The sequence below is a fragment of the Mustela lutreola genome, chromosome 1, assembly GCF_030435805.1.
Source record: "Mustela lutreola isolate mMusLut2 chromosome 1, mMusLut2.pri, whole genome shotgun sequence".
Classification (NCBI taxonomy): Eukaryota; Metazoa; Chordata; class Mammalia; order Carnivora; family Mustelidae; genus Mustela; species Mustela lutreola.
In genome coordinates this window covers 240205498-240224363 of record NC_081290.1, presented here as the reverse complement: position 1 = coordinate 240224363, position 18866 = coordinate 240205498, and the positions used below count along the sequence as shown (strand labels likewise).

General features: G+C 44.0%; 1 protein-coding gene across 2 annotated transcripts in view; it reads left to right on the top strand.

The window, feature by feature from the left end:
- SBF2 (SET binding factor 2) overlaps window positions 1-13329 on the top strand; it is a 479243-nt gene extending 465914 nt beyond the window's left edge. For both annotated transcript variants that reach the window (XM_059135879.1, XM_059135868.1), the window contains 8 exons: window positions 250-376; window positions 2463-2590; window positions 4053-4286; window positions 5272-5376; window positions 7490-7683; window positions 8482-8569; window positions 10402-10533; window positions 11569-13329. In XM_059135879.1, coding sequence (XP_058991862.1) covers window positions 250-376; window positions 2463-2590; window positions 4053-4286; window positions 5272-5376; window positions 7490-7683; window positions 8482-8569; window positions 10402-10533; window positions 11569-11667 — 1107 coding nt within the window. In that variant the 3' untranslated portion in view covers window positions 11668-13329. The remainder of the gene's footprint in view (window positions 1-249; window positions 377-2462; window positions 2591-4052; window positions 4287-5271; window positions 5377-7489; window positions 7684-8481; window positions 8570-10401; window positions 10534-11568) is intronic.
- Window positions 13330-18866: the final 5537 nt, after the last annotated feature.

Below are 18866 nucleotides of genomic sequence, written 5' to 3'. Positions count from 1 at the left end.
GAGTAATGCCTATTTTATAATGTTGTTATGGAGATTAAATGAAATTATGTTTATAAAAATCCCTAGCATGGTGTCTAGCATGTAGTAGGCACTGAGAATGCCTGGTTCCCTTCCCACCTCCACTCATGGTAGGGGCTCAGTTGATGGATCATACGGTCTCCCACAGATTTCAGGTCACTATTCAGTGGCATAGCATCCAGTTTTTGTTAAGTTTGATTTTTACTCTTTTCTTTGTCGTGTATGTTTCAGGTTCACAACCAATATCCAACAGAGTTTGAATTCAATCTCTATTACTTAAAGTTCTTGGCTTTCCACTATGTGTCTAATCGCTTTAAAACATTTCTCCTGGATTCGGACTATGAAAGATTAGAGCATGGTATGTGTTTGCACTCCCTTATTCCATCTTTTTTGTTAGTTTTGTGTGTTTTTAATTAAAATTTCTAGTAACTTACTACCCCCAAGTGTGGCAAGGTCATTTTAGGGTTTTACCCTGAACTATAAAAGTAGAATAGATATGAGTGAGTGCCTAAATTCTCAGGTTATGTGCTGTGCTAACTTTTAGGCTAACTCTTAGACAAGTGGTCATCCCTATAGCAAAGGTGAAATCTGCTTACTATTTTAACATCTCAAAGTGGTATCACTGTTTAAAGAGAACATTTTACTTAGTTTTTCCATCCCTGGTATACTCACTATAGTAGGGAAAGCTCCTGCTTTTGGAGGCAGTGTGAATAGCAGGAAAGGCCATGGGCTCCGGAGAAATAGATCAGGGTTCAGTTCCAGTATTTCCAGTCCCAGCTGAGCACTTTGGACAAGTTAGGTATTCTGAGTTTCCTCAGTGTCCTCATCTCTAAAAATGATGACAATAATAGCACCTACCCCTTTGGCCATAATGATCACATGAGGAAATAGTTATAAATTTCTTAGCACAGTTTTTAGCTTTTAATAATCATTCATTGAATTTTAGATATCCCCATTATTATTATAATTTTTAATAGTAGTAATACTTGTAAAGAGTAGATTTTGAAAGTTAGCCTCTATGAAAACATTCCCCACAGGGATTTTACATTCTTACATTCGTTGTTGTTTTAGGGAGAAGGGAAGGGATGATACACAGGATGTTGTTAAGAAAACAGTAAAGGAAAAAAAATAGCTATTTCCAATATATGTACCTGGATATTCATAAAGAGAACTCTTCTACTGGCTAAAAATATTTACTGATGTCCTCAATTTAAAAAATGAAATCTGAAAATGTTACAGTTCCAGTGATGCTATTAGGTGGTCTAGTAGGGTGTTTCATACTTTTGGTAAAGGAGACAGCACTGGTTCTTATTTATACTCCAGACCTTTTTTGACTCGTCATAATCAGAAACTAATTTCTTAAGCACTGTGTGTTGGAAAGACAGTAAGGAGAACTGATTACATTGGACATTGGAGTCCCTTAGAGAGCTGTTAAAATGACTAGTATCTGGGACCCATCCTCAGAGATTCTGATTTAAGTGGTCCGAAGCAAGCCCTAATAAGCACTGGGATTTTTTAAAGCCCTTGATTTTTCTGATGTGTGGCCAGGGTTGAGAGCTACCAAACTGGGCTCTGCGGGTAAAAGTTAGACAAGAAACAATAATTAGTCTTGGAGGCCTCTTGTAGGATTTTGTGCAGCCTTGGGCTTGAAACATCTTTTCCGATCAACTGGTAAAATGCTTGTTGACTTTTGACTATGTCATTTCATTCAAAGCAAGACAGCACTGCTAAGAGAAGCACCCTTCCTGGCCCTTTGAAGAAGTACCCTCCTTCCTCACCCTTACACATCTTCTCTGTTAAAACCAAAGTGAGCTTACGTGAGTGGCAGATTGAGGGTTTGATAGGTATAGAATAAGATCAGAAAAAGCCTGAATCACCCCCGCCCCTACCTTTGGCTTTTGTTAAGTCACCCAAAGATACAGACCACACCTTTCTATCATCCAAAGTCTCCATGACCACGATTTGCAGTATACATAAACTATTTAAACAAGAAGAAACTTTAAACAGCTTCTTAATGAACAGCTGAAACTGGAAAAAGAAACCTAAAATTATGTTTTTAACCGAACTTCATCACATCAACTCAAAGTCCTTCCCTTTTCTCCTGAAAAATGTGTAGAATGACGCCTGGCATGGAGCTCTTTGAATCTAGATATAGACGTAGGATGTGGATTAAAAGACGGTCATGATGTGCTGCTAAATACTTGGGAAAACTTTATCAGATGTTTTCCTTCCATTTGGGTTTTTTTCCCTATAGCAGTAAATTCATTCCTGTCCTTAGCTTTAAGTGACCTCCTAAGGTTTCTGCACATACATTGCTGTTTTGAGAGCCATAAGATAGAGTTCACTTTTCATCTGCTACATGCATCATAGTTTTAGGCAAACTGTTGATTTATTTGACTTTTGTTTATTGGGTTGTTTTTGTTTGTTTGTTTTTTTATTTACAGGAACTTTGTTTGATGATAAAGGAGACAAGCATGCCAAAAAAGGAATTTGTATTTGGGAGTGTATCGATAGAATGCACAAGAGGAGTCCCATTTTCTTTAATTATTTATATTCACCAGTAGAAATAGAGGTATAGTAAGAAAGTATTTATTTTTCATTTTCTGAATGTTTAGTGTTAAAGTTTTCCTTACTTTTTTTAAAATTTAATTTCTTTTCAGTGTAACAGAATTCATTGTTTATGCACCACACCCAGTGCTCCATGCAATACGTGCCCTCCATAATACCCACCACCAGGCTCCCCTAACCTCCCACCCCCCACCCCTTCAAAACCCTCAGATTGTTTTTCAGAGTCCATAGTCTCTCATGGTTCATCTCCGCCTCTAATTTCCCTCAACCCCCTTCTCCTCTCCATCTCCCCACGTCCTCCGTGTTGTTACTTTTAAGTATATATAAGCTGTTAAAGTTTTTTCTAAACATTGGACTAGGAAGCTATTGAAAATACCAGAAGCTATTTAAAAGTTTGATACACCATAGGTTTGGGTTATGGTGGAATGGAAACTGTTCTTCATATTCTTGACCATAAAAATTATGAGCTGGACCCCCAAATCTAGAAAGGGTAACTTAAAGAAAGTCAAAGCAAGGCAACTTTCCACAGGATGAAAGACCCAAACAAAACTTGAAACTGCAACTGGTTATCTAAGCTGGAAAAAAAAGGTCTAAAATACTTTGGGAAAGATTTCTTTAAAGTCCACTTATACCAAAGCCATGGGAAGCAGGGATGTTTGGAGCCCAGCCCAAGAAGCAGGACATCTCAGGGGCAACCATGCTGTGTGATGCACGTCTGTAGGAAGTAAGCTCTGGGATGGGACAGACTGGTGTGATGAGCAGGACCACCTTCCTCAGGAACAAGAAGGCCCTTGTCCTTGGCTCCATTCTTAGGACCCCTCCCTGGCCTTTCTCCAGCAACCCCTTCCTCATAAGATGCAGAACACAAAAAACCCAAGTGTTTGTGCTTAGATACTCCTTCTTTATCTAAACCATGCTCTGTTACCCCAAAATTTCTTACCCAAATCTAAGTTACTAACGAGGCTACTTCCAGTCTGTCTCCCGAGCCAGTACATGTGCCCCTCATTCAGCGCCAAGTGTGCCTAAGAAGTAGCTGTTTGGCAGAGAGTAAACAGGGTTTAGCCTTGTGTGTCGGAGTATATATACACATTCATGAAAGACCCTCACAATATAAGACCGAGCCAGAGTGAGAGGAGCAGGGACTTAGGCCAAGGAGTCTGGTTGCTGGGCCCAGCTTCTCCAGTGCTACCACTGTCTGGTGTAGAGTTCTAAAGAGTCCAAGCTCTCTCATTTTGAGCGTCGTCTTGCAGGTCATTAGGAAGTTTTATTTATCAAGCTAGGAGGAGAGACATATTTTATTTAATAGTTTATCTTAATGTATACCATTTAAATATTTAGAATATGGTATTGAACATCCATTCATGCTCTTGCCCTAGACCCTGCAGATGTTAGGGGCCAGCCTGCCTGTGCACTTGAGGTACTTTGAGGTCAAGATGAAACTATATTTCAGAATTCTCTTTGAACAGGCCCTGAAGCCCAATGTAAATGTCTCCAGCCTCAAGAAGTGGGATTACTACATAGAGGAAACACTTTCCACAGGGCCTTCATATGACTGGATGATGCTAACTCCCAAGCAGTTCCCCTGTGAGGACTCTGAAGCGGCCGGAGGAGCTGGGCCCCAGAGCCAAAGGAGAACGGTGTGGCCATGCTATGATGATGTCAGCTGTGCTCAGCCTGATGCACTCACCAGCCTCTTCGGTGTAAGTCAGGCCCACGGAGACATGCATGTAGGGCACCTGAGGCCTCAGGAGCCAGGTTCAGTTAAAACTGGCTCTCAGACTTCTAGACATGGCTCTCCTCCCTCTGGGCTAGTGTTCTACGTGGCACCCCAGGAGGGTGAGGAAACCAAATTTGCTCCCCAGCAGCAGCAGCAGGGGATCAGACTCAACTACTGGAAAAGAGTAAAAACAGTAAGTTTTCCAGCATTATGAGGAAGCAATCAAGCAAATGGAGCAATTTGCAGCTTCCCAGCTGTTTTAGCTGCCCAGCAGCCTGAGTCAGTCCTGGATTATGGCTTTTGTGGGTGCTTTGCTTCCTCTGGTCAGAAGTGTGGGTAGTTGATGGCCTGATGGCGTGCTGCCAACCATCTTCTCCAGGGAATATTCTGGAGTGAAACAGTCCCAGCAGTAGCCACCCTGATGAGAGCAGCAGCCTGGAGGAAGGGGTTTGAGCCCTGATCTGGGCCAAACAGTTCCTGAAGAGTCTTCGTCCCTTCTTGTGACCAGCGGGGCATAGGTGTGCTGCAGGGAAGGTGCTGTCATAGGGCAGCTGCTCTGCTCACCGGCATCCCTCTCCAAAGGAAATTCCGTTCTTGGGCAGTTCTTGGCTCATTTTTTCCACATCTGGTTTTAAATCATCAGAGGTGGGGGTTCCTTTGTCAAGAACAGACCTCCACCTTGCTGTTAGGGTTTGGACACCAGCCCAGTGCTTGACCTTTTGCTGTGGCCATCAGATTTCCTGCGGGGTGGCCAGAGGTGAAGGTGTACCTTTGCCACAGTACGTCACACCAGCTAGAGCTCCCACCCCTGTTCCTGCCTTGAGAGACCTCTGAGGCCACCAGCTTTCTCTGCCTTCTGGCCATGGTATTCATCGGGCCCAGTACAGAGGAGATTTGGCTCTGGGGACACTTTCTGATTTCTATGAAATTCTTAGTGTCAGAAAAAACTCCTTTTAATTACTTCACAGGAAATTGAAAAATTGGAGCATAAATTGAACCAAACCCCTGAGAAGTGGCAGCAGCTGTGGGAAAGAGTAACAGTGGACCTTAAGGAAGAACCCAGAGCAGACCGTGTGAGTTGCTAAAATCCTGTGAGGAGCTACTTCTGAGCTTTCTGAGCCTGCTCGGTCAGGTGGGGCCTGCTGCTGCAGGTAACCCAGGTGGGCTTATGGCCAGAGGGTGGGGTCATACCCTGGAGGTCCAGGGCAGAAGGTTCCAAGTGACTGAATACTTCCTGAGTGTCTCACTTTACCACAGTGACATAAGACTTGTGTTTCAGGGCCCCGTACTCAGGGAAAATTACTGGGTTCTTTTCTATCTGCGCCTCTGTGGTTTCAGCTGATTTTCTGCCACATGAGTGGGGAGGGGAACACCAGGACCATCTTTCCTTCAGAGAAATAGCCAGAGAAAAGAAAATATTTTTAAAAGACAGATTATGCTACTTTCTCTTGCTCACACCCCCTTTTCTGTTTCTGAATTAAGAAACATTTATCATAACAATATTTTAAAAACACACACTGTTTTCTGTCTTTCACAGTCCCTCTTCTGTTTTTGACTTCAACCTCTATCAGGCATGGAATAGGTGCAAGACACGGTGCTGAGCCCCACCCACACTTTAGTGTCCTCTGCAGCCCACAGGGAGGGGGTCGTGTCCCTGCTCACATGCGAGGGGACAGGCACAGAGATCACACACCTCATATTGGATACAGCCACCATCAAACCCACTTCAGACTGGCTCCAGATGGAACAGAAGGGAGATCAGGACAGCTGTGGGTGTTCTGAAGGGACTTCACATGTCACAGAGGGACAGGGAGACGGGGGCACAGAAGAAAGCCTCTAGCATGCTGAGAAGGGGTCCTCCAGGCACTCACTCTTGCCTTCAGATGGCAACTCAGGGAACTATTGTCAGGCCACAGGCAGGTGGTGTCTGACTTTAATTCTCAAAGCTTTATTCTTTAATTCTCAGAAGAATAAAACCATTTCTTGATATTTTTTCTGATTATGAGAGATATATCTATTCTTTTAAGTAAGATAATACACAGATAGTTATAAGCAGAGGATAAAAATCACCTACAATTTATAGCCTAGAAATAAATTGCGAGCTGTCAAACTTATTGTATCATTCTTACACACATAAAAAGGGATTTACTATGCATACTGTTTTAAAACCAGCTTTCTGGAGCGCCTGGGTTGCTCAGTAGGTAAGCATCTGCCTTCAGCTCAGGTCATGATCCCGGCATCCTCAGCTGTAGTCCTGCATTGGGCTCCCTGCTTAGCAGGGAATCTGCTTCTCCCTCTCCCTCTGCCGTTCCCCCTGCTTGTGCCCTCTCTCTCTCTCTCTCTCTGATAAATAAATAAATAAATATTTTAAAAAAAATATATGAGGCATACATGACCTTCCATTTGTCATATATGTCAGCACAGCAGTTCTGTTGGCTGTCTAGAATTCCACTCTACGGAAATACCATTTTTTTAAAAGATTTTATTTATTTATTTATTTATTTGACAGAGAGAGATCACAAGCTGGCAGAGAGGCAGGCAGAGAGAGAGGAGGAAGCAGGCTCCCCACTGAGCAGAAAGCCCGACGCGGGGCTTTATCCCAGGACTCTGAGATCATGACCTGAGCCAAAGGCAGTGGTTTAACCCACCCACCACCCAGCCACCCCGGAAATACCATTTTTTTTTTAAGATTTTATTTATTTATTTGACAGAGAGAAATCACAAGTAGATGGAGAGGCAGACAGAGAGAGACAGAGGGAAGCAGGCTCCCCGCTGAGCAGAGAGCCCGATGCGGGACTCGATCCCAGCACCCTGAGATCATGACCCGAGCCGAAGGCAGCGGCTTAAATCACTGAGCCACCCAGGCGCCCCTGGAAATACCATTTTTTTAACCAGTCCCCTAATGATAGACATTTACATTGTTTCTGGTTTTTTATTATCATAAACAACTCCAGGATAAACATCTTTGTATGTGTATTTTTTTAATTGCTCCTTGAGTTACTCAGTTTTCTCCTTGAGATAAATTTTTAAAAATGAAATTACTGGATGAGTTGCTCAATAAAATCTTTATAAGGCTTTCCTAGCTCTTTTTTTTCCTTTAACTTAAAATGCAAATTTATCATCTTACAGTTTGGGTTTTTTTTTTTTTTTTTTTTTTTTTTTTATCAAAGTATGGTTCTTTTTCAGCTGCAGAGACACCCTTCAGGCTCCCCAGGAATTGTGTCTACCAACCTGACCTCCTGTCAGAAGAGGTCTCTGCTGCACCTCCCAGACAGCAGCATGGGCCAGGAGCACAGCGCCAGCATCTCCCCGTCCAATGGCGTGGACCGCAGAGCAGCCACGCTGTACAGCCAGTTCGCATCCAGGAATGACGAGAACAGGTGGGCGTGCCGAGCTGCTGGGCCTGGGCAGGACAGCCTTCTGTAACCCTGAGATGGATTTGCTTTCATTCTTCGTTTCTGTTGTAAATGTGTCAGATGGCTCTTTGAAGAGGAGAAGTCAAAATTACAACTAAAATAACGCCAAGAGGTTATGGTGATTTGTGGTTGAGTCCTGGTTATTATTATCTCATGCCTGTCAGATCGTTTGAGAGAGTATGTGTTAGTCAGCACTTTTTTAGTGGTAGACATCAGAAGTTCAGCTCGAGCTAGCTTGAGCAAAAAGGAATTTACTGGCGCACCTGGGTGGTTCAGTGAGTTAAAGCCTCTGCCTTCGGCTCAGGTCATGATCCCAGGGATCGAGCCCCACATGGGGCTCCCTGCTTAGCCGAGAGCCTGCTTCCCACCCCCCACCTCTCTCTCTCTGCCTGCCTCTCTGCCTACTTGTGATCTCTGTCAAATAAATACATAATTTTTTTTTTAAGGCATTTAATCACAGACCCTGGAAAGGCCAAGGATGTGCCAGTTTCTCACAGTTTTCCTCTAGTGGTTGCATCATTCTCAACATGGCACAAAAGATGACTATTGAGAGCTCCAAACCTTACAAGTTTGTTAATTCCAGCAGAAAGAAGCAGTCTTTCCCCCAAAGGCCTAGTGAAAAAGAATCTGGAAAGAATTCTGATTGGCTTTTTTTTTGGACTATCAAGGGAAAGAAAGACTTGGCAAAAACAACAGACATCCCCTTCATAGCACTTTTTAAATGAAAAACCAAAATTAATTGCCTGTCATCATTTCTTCTAGGTCCTTCGAGGGAACGCTTTACAAAAGAGGGGCTCTGCTGAAAGGTTGGAAACCCCGTTGGTTTGTGTTGGATGTAACAAAACATCAGGTAATAATACTGTCAAAGCCTACAGAGAATCACCTCTCTCTAGGCTAGACTGTGGCCTCATTCTACCTCAGAACTGACCAGTCAGCCTGGAGGCAGAGAACCCTTTTGTTTCTCAACACATTCATCTCTAAAATGAAGTCTGTTGAGGGGCACTTGGGTGACTTAGTTAAGCATCAGCTCTTGATCTCCCTCAGGTCTTTACCTCAGGGTTGTGAGTTTAAGCCCCACATTGAGCTCCATGCTGGACATGGGGCCTACTTTAAGATAAGATAAGATGTATAAAATAAAATAAAAAATAAAGGCTGTTGAGAAAAATACAAACTGGTACCCCTGTACAGTGTTCTGTAGGACCTGCATCTAGAAGACCATTTTCACATAAAGATCTTAAGTGGGGACCACGTTTCCCTCTGCTCAGGGCATTTCATAAAAGTTACAGAATCTTTGTGGAAGAATATAGAGAATTTATTTACAAATATGCAATGGAAGCCCTTTAGGGGAGGTTGTACTTTAACATAACAATGTCTCTGAAATCATAAGAATATGCTGTGGAGACAAGTTCCATTAAACCACTAAATATAACACAGGACAATCTCATAATTTTTCTATTATTTATAATTACACCAAATTATACTTGCATTCTTACCAACTTTTGCATTTCTTGAACACAAAACGTACAGTTTTCCATTTTCGACCTATTTCTACCCATGCCTGACTGGAGAAACAGAGGTAAGTATGAGGCCAGGCTGTAGTGACAGAGGCACTAGACACTTCTCTGCCGTATAAGTTACAGAGTGATACCCAGTCCTGGCACATAATAACCGCTCAATCAAATGTTGAGCTAGTTTTTCAAAAATCATTTTATATCTACATGCTGTCTGGCAACTTATATTTTTATATACTATAATTGAACATATTTTCCTACCAGTTCATAAAGATCTTCCTTATCATTTTTGAAAAGTTATGGTATTCCATATTACTGATATAATTAACCAACCATCATTTAATTAACAAACACCCCCATTGAAAGACAGATACATCTCTTCCATTTTTAGCTAATAAAAATAGTGCTGAAGGAAACCTCTTTCTCTGTGTCTCTGCATGCTTGTGGGAGTGTTTCTGCAGGGGTGAGAAGGACATATCAATAGGCATAAACATTTTAAATTTGAGTTGCTGTTGCCAAATTTAGTCCAAAAGGTTTCTAACAAATTATATACCCACTAACAGTGTTTGAGAATACTTAGTGCCTTACAATCAACCTGAATATTATCAGCCATTTTTAATATTTCTTAATCTACGTGAAAAGTGAAATCTTACTGATTACATTACCCCTCTTCCATCACCGAGGTTGCACATCTTTTCAGATGTTTATAGGTCATTTGTATTTCCTCTGTGACTTGCTCACTGAGCTTTTTTAATCATTTTTCTACTAGATTATCTTTTTCTTACCGATTTCTAGGAATTCTGTACATATTCTAAAGAACCTCTTTTTTTTCTCAATAGTAAATAATTTTTTATTTATTTTTTTATTTTTTATATAAATAATATATAAAGAACCTCTTTTTTATATGTTATATATATTTTTTACAATTGTTAGTTGACATTTAATTTTATTTTTAATATGTAGTATTTTTATGAATTCAAATTTCAAAAAAAAATATTTTTCCTCCTTTCTGTCAGCCACCAAGAAGCAAGCAGTGTTTTTATTTTCTTATTTATTCTTTTAGGCATAGGTTAGCAAGATACAGAGGAAGGTATTCAAATACATTTTGAAAACCCACGCCATTTTCCCTTTCTGTGTGTCTTATATCCCATCTGTATCCTTTTGGTTCCAGCTGCGATACTATGACTCAGGTGAGGACACAAACTGTAAAGGCCACATTGATCTGGCTGAAGTAGAAATGGTCATCCCTGCTGGCCCCAGCATGGGAGCCCCAAAGCACACGAGTGACAAGGCTTTCTTTGATGTAAGTTGATCTTGTCTTTTTCTCACTCTATCTGTACATGACTCCTTACAACCCATCCATCTATAAGAATTATGGGGCCTCAGAGAAATTGATGGAGACAGCAGATAGGTTGCAGACCCCCTGGATATGGGAATTGCTACAGAATTTGAATTCAGCACTCAATGCCCAAATCTGACCTCTCCTGGCTGTTCAGATGTCTCAAAAAGGCTGCATATTACTTTGCACAAAGGACTTCTTCAGCGGGTATCCAGCCACATATGGAGGAAAATGAATTCCCTGTTAAATATTGTTAGTTATTTTACTCACCACCTACTGTCAAGAAGATGCTACTTCCCTTTGGATCCAGTGGTCTTCATGCTTGACTGTCCATAAAAATTGTCCATAGTCATACATGCTGACTCTTTGCCCTAACATCTTCAGCAGCCCTTAGGTGAGCCTTGGGGCATTTTATGGGCCACACAATGGGGTTCTTAGTTCTGCTTAGTTCCCATAGCCAAGCAGGGCTTCATAAAGAGCACAGTCATAGTGAGGGCTCTGTTCTGGCTATGAAGCCATTTCCCTGAGTCTGGGCTTCCAGGGTGGCCCCAGCTGAAGCCTTTAGAGAAAGGGATAGAAAGAGGACAGGAAAGGTGACTTGCTCATGGTGTGGACGATTCTCAGGCTTCACAGAGGATCACAGGAAGCTTCCGTGGCACCTTTGCTGCATCTGTGACTCCGCGAGAGGCCAGAGACTCCGCAGCCCTTCTTGACCCGCCTTTTTAGTCAAGGAAGGCCCAGGAAAATGCGAAGTTAGACTCTCCTAGCATGTCTCCTTTTCTGCCAGTGCCCTTCTATTAACATCTTCAGTGACTCTGGGGACCCAAAACACGAAGTGACCATCAAGGCAATGACAGTATGGTAGTGGAGGGGAGAGAGAACATAGAGGTTCTGGGGTGGCATGGGAAGGGAAGTTCACTGGGATTGATTCACACACTTGCCCAAAGCCATAGAGCAGGCCTGCCCTTCATCTGTGTTTCTTGTCTTTCGGTTTTGTAGCTCAAGACCAGCAAACGTGTGTATAACTTCTGTGCCCAGGATGGACAGAGTGCCCAGCAGTGGATGGACAGGATTCAGAGCTGTATCTCTGATGCCTGATGTCCCTGGTCAACCCAAGCAGAAGAGGGAGGAAGGACTCAAGCTGCCAGATAGAACAAAGTGCATGAATCCTTGAGCAGCTGACAGCTTCCTGTTTGGTTCTAAAGAGTCATCCCAGGCCTGAAGTTCTCCTGCCCAGTCTTACCCAGTGCCCTCTTTGAGCAGTTGCTATGTCTGCTTAGCCTGATTGAATGCATCCCAGAGGGCTGGCCAAGAGCCCCAGGCACTCCCTGTGTCTTGCACTAGGTTGTTCTAACAGGGTCTTAGTGGTTAGGGACCAGAAGAATGCTTCCTGAGCCAACTGTCATCCATCCCCTAGGCAAAATGGCTACCACTTACTTGACTCCTTCTTGATGAAACTAGATCCTTTTTGTTACCAAGGTCATAATTTCCTTGAAGAACTTTCTGACAAGCAAAAATCAAAACTGTCCAAGTTGATCTTACATTCTGTCTGGAACAGGTTTCCCAGCAGAATATTTCCTACTCTTACTGTCTGACCTTAGAGATGCTCAGTTCTCTGGTGCTGCCTAAAGGTGCTTCCATAACCCCTGCTTGGCCACTGGGGATCATACAAGAACCTCAGTGCTCAGTGGCAGGCAAAGGGGGCACACACAGGATTCTCCTGAAGGAAAAAGATGGCAGGGAATGATGCAACAATGACCAGGCCAATGCAGGAAAATATTGCTTCCAAAACACTGAATTTTCTAGGCCAAAGGTGCCCTGAGGATCCAGGACTTTGTGTTCCTATGTATTCTTCTGCTCCCTGACAGCTTCTTACACGAAATAACATGCAAAAAGCCGAATGCACTAACTCACAAAATAAACCCTTGCACTGAACTCTTAATGAAGTGAAGATGTTAGAAAGACAGAAGCCAGCTGTCCATGAGCACAGCACACCTGTGACAGGCTGTGTAGACAGCATTCGCACGGTGGCATGATCAGTTGCCCAAACAGCACTTCTGCACATGAAGAGTAAGCACGGTCGGTAGATTTTCTTTACTTTTGATAATATTGTCTTTGTTCAGCTAAAGATCTGAGGAATGCTGTGTGTTCCCCACCAGCGGCCGCAGCGAGATCCCTGCTCACAGGCGCTGTGGCCGGCTGGAGTCAGAGGTAGCTAGAGCGTCATTTTGAAATGTTAATATGTTAAATACCAAACTAATATTTCAAAAATATGTATATATGATTTCTATATCCTTGTTTTTCAGATAGCCTACTTATAATTTAATATAAAATTAACTGATTCATGCATAAGATTTCAGTCATGAAAATAGTTCCCTTTTTAAAAGATAAGAAACCACTTTGTCTTTGTAGATTACAAATAAATCAGATTTTCAAATTTAAAATTATCTACACACTAGGAAATAGAACTGTGTTAATATATAAGAAATTGGGGAAAAATAAGAATGAAGGATTTTTCTATCATTTTCATTTTATAAATTGCCACCTGTGAAAATGATTTTTGCACATTATTTGTATTTTTTCTTTGTATATGAAATAATTTTTGTACTTTGTAAAATATGGAGCCCATTGTACCTTCAGCTATTTGAGACTGTGCACAGTGCTTCTTTTATAACTGGATTCTTTTAACTTTCGTAAAGGTGTTCCATGCCTTACAGTCACTAACCACCTTGAATTAAATTTATTTCTTAAGAAAAAGCATCCTCATTTGCTGTGAAATAAAACTCACTGTGTAGTGCATACTGCTCAGAAGGCAAAATCCAGGATTTATATATGAGACTAAAAATTCAAGGGTGGAACAGCTCATTTCGTGCCTTGCTTAGGTGGTCACTAGACACTGGACATGCTGGCTTGAGCTTCTGGGCTCTAGACACACAGCCGCCGAGTTTAAGTAAGAGACCGGAAGCCACTCTTCCCACCCTGTGCCTCTCATGGCAGTGTGAAATTGTTGGAGTCCTTTTCGTCTTCTCGGTCACAGGTTTACCTCCTATGTATGGTATGTAGCAGTTAGTGAGAATTTTAGGCAGGAACAACTGAACTGTAGTCAGGTGGCTGGCTTTTCTGTTTCAGGAAATCATTAAAACAGCACAAATGAAGGATCAGTGATTTCCATTCTGGGCAACGTTTCTTCTGGTTGAACCCTTGAGTTTACTTTGGGGACCTTAGCTACATCTCAACATGGAGCCAACAGAATTGGGGTTCTCACCCCAGAGCTGAACCTCTCAGTCTTTTGATATCCAGGATCCCACTCTGAGCCAGGCAGAATGGGCCCTTGAAGCCTTCAGGTTGCCTCAGTCTAGAGGGCTCAGGTGATCCAGGCAGGGGCTCTCAGGCTTCACTGGTCCCAGGATTCTGCCCTGCTTCATTCACAAGAGAAACTACTGAGATTGGGGGTTGAGTACGAGAATATCCGGATGCCCTTCATTCTTCAGGTCTTAGCTATGGCGGGGGGGGGGGGGGGGGGGGAAGAACACTGCATTCCAAGGAAGAAAGATTAAGGCCTTGCACCTTGTAAGAAGCTTAGCTGCCACCACCCCTCCCCTTTGGCGCTTGTGACAAACCTTTCTATGGCTGGGCTCTGGAAAGATGCAGATCCTGAAAGGAGCACATTGTACAGGTCCGGCTTCCCAAGCCCTTTGGCCCAGGTTCGTTCTTCTCACTTCCCAAAGCCCTCTGCCCAGTGGGGCTAGGGCTTAGACTGCTAATGGCACAGCATGTTTGCTTCTCAACAGAAATAGACATTTCTAAATACTTCATTGGGAGTTCTCTTAAGAGTTATTAAATAACCCCATCATCCCATAAAGAATTTCTGAACCATCTCAGAGTGATAACTGGGACATGCCTTCAGCACCAGCCACTGGAGCTATGGGTTAAGCAAAGAATAAGGCAGTATTGATGCAGACAGAGGGCTTCAAGCAGCACTGTCAGATACATAAAGCAAGCCATATAATGTATATTTTTTAAAGTAAAAAAGTAGATGTAGCGTATCCCACTCCAATTCCTCCCCCTTCATTTTTCCCTTCGAAATAAACGGAGGGTTCTAGAAAGGGGGTGTGGGGAGATGGGTGAGCCCGGTGATGGGTATTAAGGAGGGTACGTACTGCGTGGAGCACTGGGTGTTTTACGCAAATGATGAATCATGGAACACTACATCAAAAACTAATGGTGTACTGTATGGTGACTAGCATAACAGAGTAAAAAATAATAAAATTTTAAAAAACAAATGGAACTGATTTTAATAACATTTCATCTTATTTTTAATATATTTTTACTTAACCCGGTATAACAAAAATATTATTTCAACATGTAATCCTTCCAAAAAATTATTAATGCTGTATCCCCGTGCAGTTTACCCATTGCCCTTTGCCTTACTCAGGCTCAATCCCAGAGGTAGTTATTTCCATCTTACGGACTGCCTCCAGGCCCATCCATTTTTATGACTTGATGCATCCAATAGAACCCAAGTCATAATGGACAGTTTCAGATGTCCCTCTTGGTGTACTTTGGTGAGGTGTTCTGTCTCTAGTAACATGCTAGAAACTGTTCCTCAAAATGGTGTGTAATTCGCTGTTGCTATTAACATGGCCCTGCTGGGGCATCCAAGGGGCCTGCTTTGGGACTTTCCCACTGAGCCGTGCCGTAAGCACCATACTACCTCTTCCCCTTTCCCACTGCCAACATTCCCAACACCTCCGGCTTCCAAGCACGGGAGCCTGGCCCTGTTGCAGAGCCTTCCCCTGCTGTGGGACCCCCCTGCAGCCGACAGCCCTACACATCATCCAGAACACTTGTGTTGTCCCTAATCCCAGAGATAGCTGCCATCCACCGTGCTTCCTTCACAGTGGCAAGGGATAGAAGATACAATAATTTCTCTTACTCTTGACTTTCTTTCACTGGCCACTGAACCCCTTAAAACCTCATTAAAGTGGCAGGTCCTTAAATCTTTACCAGTTTTATATGCTATACTCTGGAGTGCATGTGACTGAGCCGTGACCGCCAGCACAGGACACCTCTTACTCATCCTGCCTGATCAGCACAAGGTCATTGATGTAATGGATCAGTGTGGTGTTCTGTGGGATGTCCACATGGCCCTGATCTCTTGACATGACATTAAGACAGAGGGCAAGGCAGTTTACACAACCCTGAGGCAAACTGTAAATGAATATTGTTGTCCATCCCATGTGAATATGAACTGTTCCCAATCCTCTTTTCCAATTGGAATGGAAAAGAACACATTGACCAAATGACTGCAGACCACATACCTACGGCCTTATTAATCTGCTTTAGCAATGACCCATGTCTGGCACAGCATCTGCGAGCAAGGCTCCTCCTTGGTTCAGCCAGAGGCAGTCTAGCTAGTCTTCCTCCGGAATCCATCAGATTCATGCAGAGGTCAGACAGGTGCATTAAAAGGAGAAATGGCAGGGACCACCACCCCTTCGCCCTTTAAGTTGTTAACGGCAGCATTACTTTCTGCCATATACCCTGGTATGAGATGAGATGTTTTCATTTACTACTTTGGGCAAGGCGAGGGAGCCAGGAGAAGGCAGCACGTTCAGATGTCTGCACATGGCATTCTCTGCTATGACTGCTCTGACCCAGTAAGCCAGTGGCCTGATGTGGGGGTCACTCCAGCTGTAAGAGCATATGAGTTCTGATGGAGCACCTCGGTGCAAGGGACTGCTGGGCAACTTCGTGGACACAGCGAGCCCACTGCAAGTCAGACCTTAGCTGTGATTCCCCTTTTCCCTGACCCCCAGGGGCCCCACTCTAAAAAAGGGCCCATGATGATGCTTTGAGTCTCATAGATTCATGTGAACTAGAACTCCGGTATCCACTAGTCCCTTGTCTCTAGTGAACAGTCACCCAAATAAATGGCCATAGACCTTTGGGAGAAAACTTCAGGAATCACCATATATACTTGCTGCAGTTTTGCAGGGTCCTTCCTCATAGACCCCTGGCCCCTCTTTAGACTATGGGTTCCGGATCCTCAGACTGGCTCAGGTCTGGAAACTGAGCAAGGGACCAAGACTTTACATTGAGCCTGCCTCCTGCACCTCCATTCCTGTGGGCTTTTTCATTGTACTTAAGAAGCAGAACCTTATTGGCTGCCTGTTTTGTACCTAGGGACACCATGGTCCACGTGCCTTCTCCACAACTTTCTGTGGGTTGAGCCTCCATCCTTACTGGCCTTACATAATACATCCATTCCAGCACCCCCACTCTGGCCCAGCTTCTTTTATTTCTTCTTTACCATCTGCCAGGAAAACTCGGGTATTTCCACTGCTTTTTCCAGACTTCTAAGAGCCACCCCAGCAGAATCTGCCCTATCGCCTCATGTCCCATCCAGGGTATTAAATCTGTGTCTCAGGAAAGTGCCCCCAAATCCATGACTTCTTGCTTATCCAGTCTTATTTTCTAGCCCCCTTAATCAAGCGTTCCCTAAATCCAAGCCCAGAGCCATTCCTCTGGCTCCTGCTAATGTCTATGATAGTTAACTATTCTTTCATGTTACTCTCTTTCCTTCACCACCGGGCTCAGTATGTCCCCAGCTGGATTATTCTGGAATTCAACCCTAATCACCGTCCATGGCCAGTAGGGGAAGAAGTGGGGGCAACTCCCTAGAAAGTACCCGTTGCCCAGCAGGGGTGAGGCCTCTGTGGCATCCTTCAGCACAGCAGAAATGGTAGCTCTTAGGAGGAAGGGTGGCCGTCTCTAACTAAGCCTGGAGGCTCAGGAAGGCTGCAGCCCCCACATCCTCAGGGCATCCACGCTGATGTCTTTATCTCATGTCGCAGGGTTCCAGACTTTCTGACCTTCACAGAAGTAGCTTGGCTGAGCGTTCAGACTTATCTGTGCAACTCTGATCTTCAGCCTGCCGCTCCGCTGCATCTGTTCTCCACGGCCGGAGATAAGTGCTGCTTTGTAAGCTTCCATGGAAGCTTGCTGGCTTGCACGCTGCCCCAGTAACTGCTTGTCAGTGGCCCGCAGTCCCTCTTCAGTCCTCCGCAGAATATCAGCTTGCGTTCACGGTGACCAGTCAGTTCTTAGCGGGCATTTTTCCATCCCCAGCCACCCACCCCTACCCCCGCCTTATTTTTTAAATGCTTGGATGATCGCACCTACCACAACATTCCCCTCCCCTAGGAAATTTTCCCAGGTCTTTACCCGTGAAATCTTTAGCATTTGAGCTGCTACCTTACTCAAGGGACTATCTGGGGCCCCCATCAACCAGGACGGCTTCCTCTTCCCCATCCGCTCTCAAACAGGCCCAAATCCCTATCTTGCCACTGTTTCCGCAGACCACTTATGTTAGTTCTGGTCGTTCCACAAAGACAGGACTCTCTGTGTGCAAGAGACTTACAGGGGAACACGTGTGAGGGAAGATGAGCAGAGCACAGGTCGGGGAGGTTGGGAGGAACGTGAGGCAGTGATGCAGATTTGACCCTGTGAACGAGAGACAGAAGGACAGGAGGCGGGGTGGAAGAGTTGGAGGCTGCAGTTGGGATCTAAAAGGAGCAAGGCCAATGGGGAGCCCTTGTGTCATTAAAACCGCCTGTCAGAGAAATCTTGTATCTCGCAAGAAGGAACCCATCTTAGTCACTGGCTGAGAGCAGCCTGTGGGCCTCAGTGCAAACCCTGAGGATATGAGAATGCAGCCACAAGGGCCAGTCTGAAATCTGAGAGGTGCATTTTCATGGCCACCACCCAAGTTCTAGGGGTTTCTCTCCATTGGAGCGCTAGACCCAAAGGAGCAAAGATGTCTGCATTTTCCACCTGAGGGAGTATATACGGAAGCTCCTTGTTTCTGTCACATACAGCTTCTTTGGCCCAACTTCTCTGAGCCTTATTTTCCTCACCTGTAGAATGGGAACAAAAGTCGTGATAATACATATGAAAGTACCCAGCACAAATGAGTTCTCAGTATATCACTTGACTGAATCAGATCTATCAAAATATGTAATAAACCCAGTACAGGCTGGGTTCTGAGGAGTCTATGGATGAGTCAGAGGCCCAAAGAGTTGGAAAGAGACAGGCCATCTGTGGTGTGCAGAATAATGCCCACTGACCCTGAAGACATCTACGGCCACATCCCCCAGAATTTGTGAACGTGCTACCTGCTGCTGCAAAGGAGCGTTAAGGTTGCAGATGAAATTAAGGCTGTGCATCAGCTGATCTCAAGAGATCATCCTGACGCACCCAGTGCCATCACAAGGGTCCTTGTAAGCTGAGGAAGG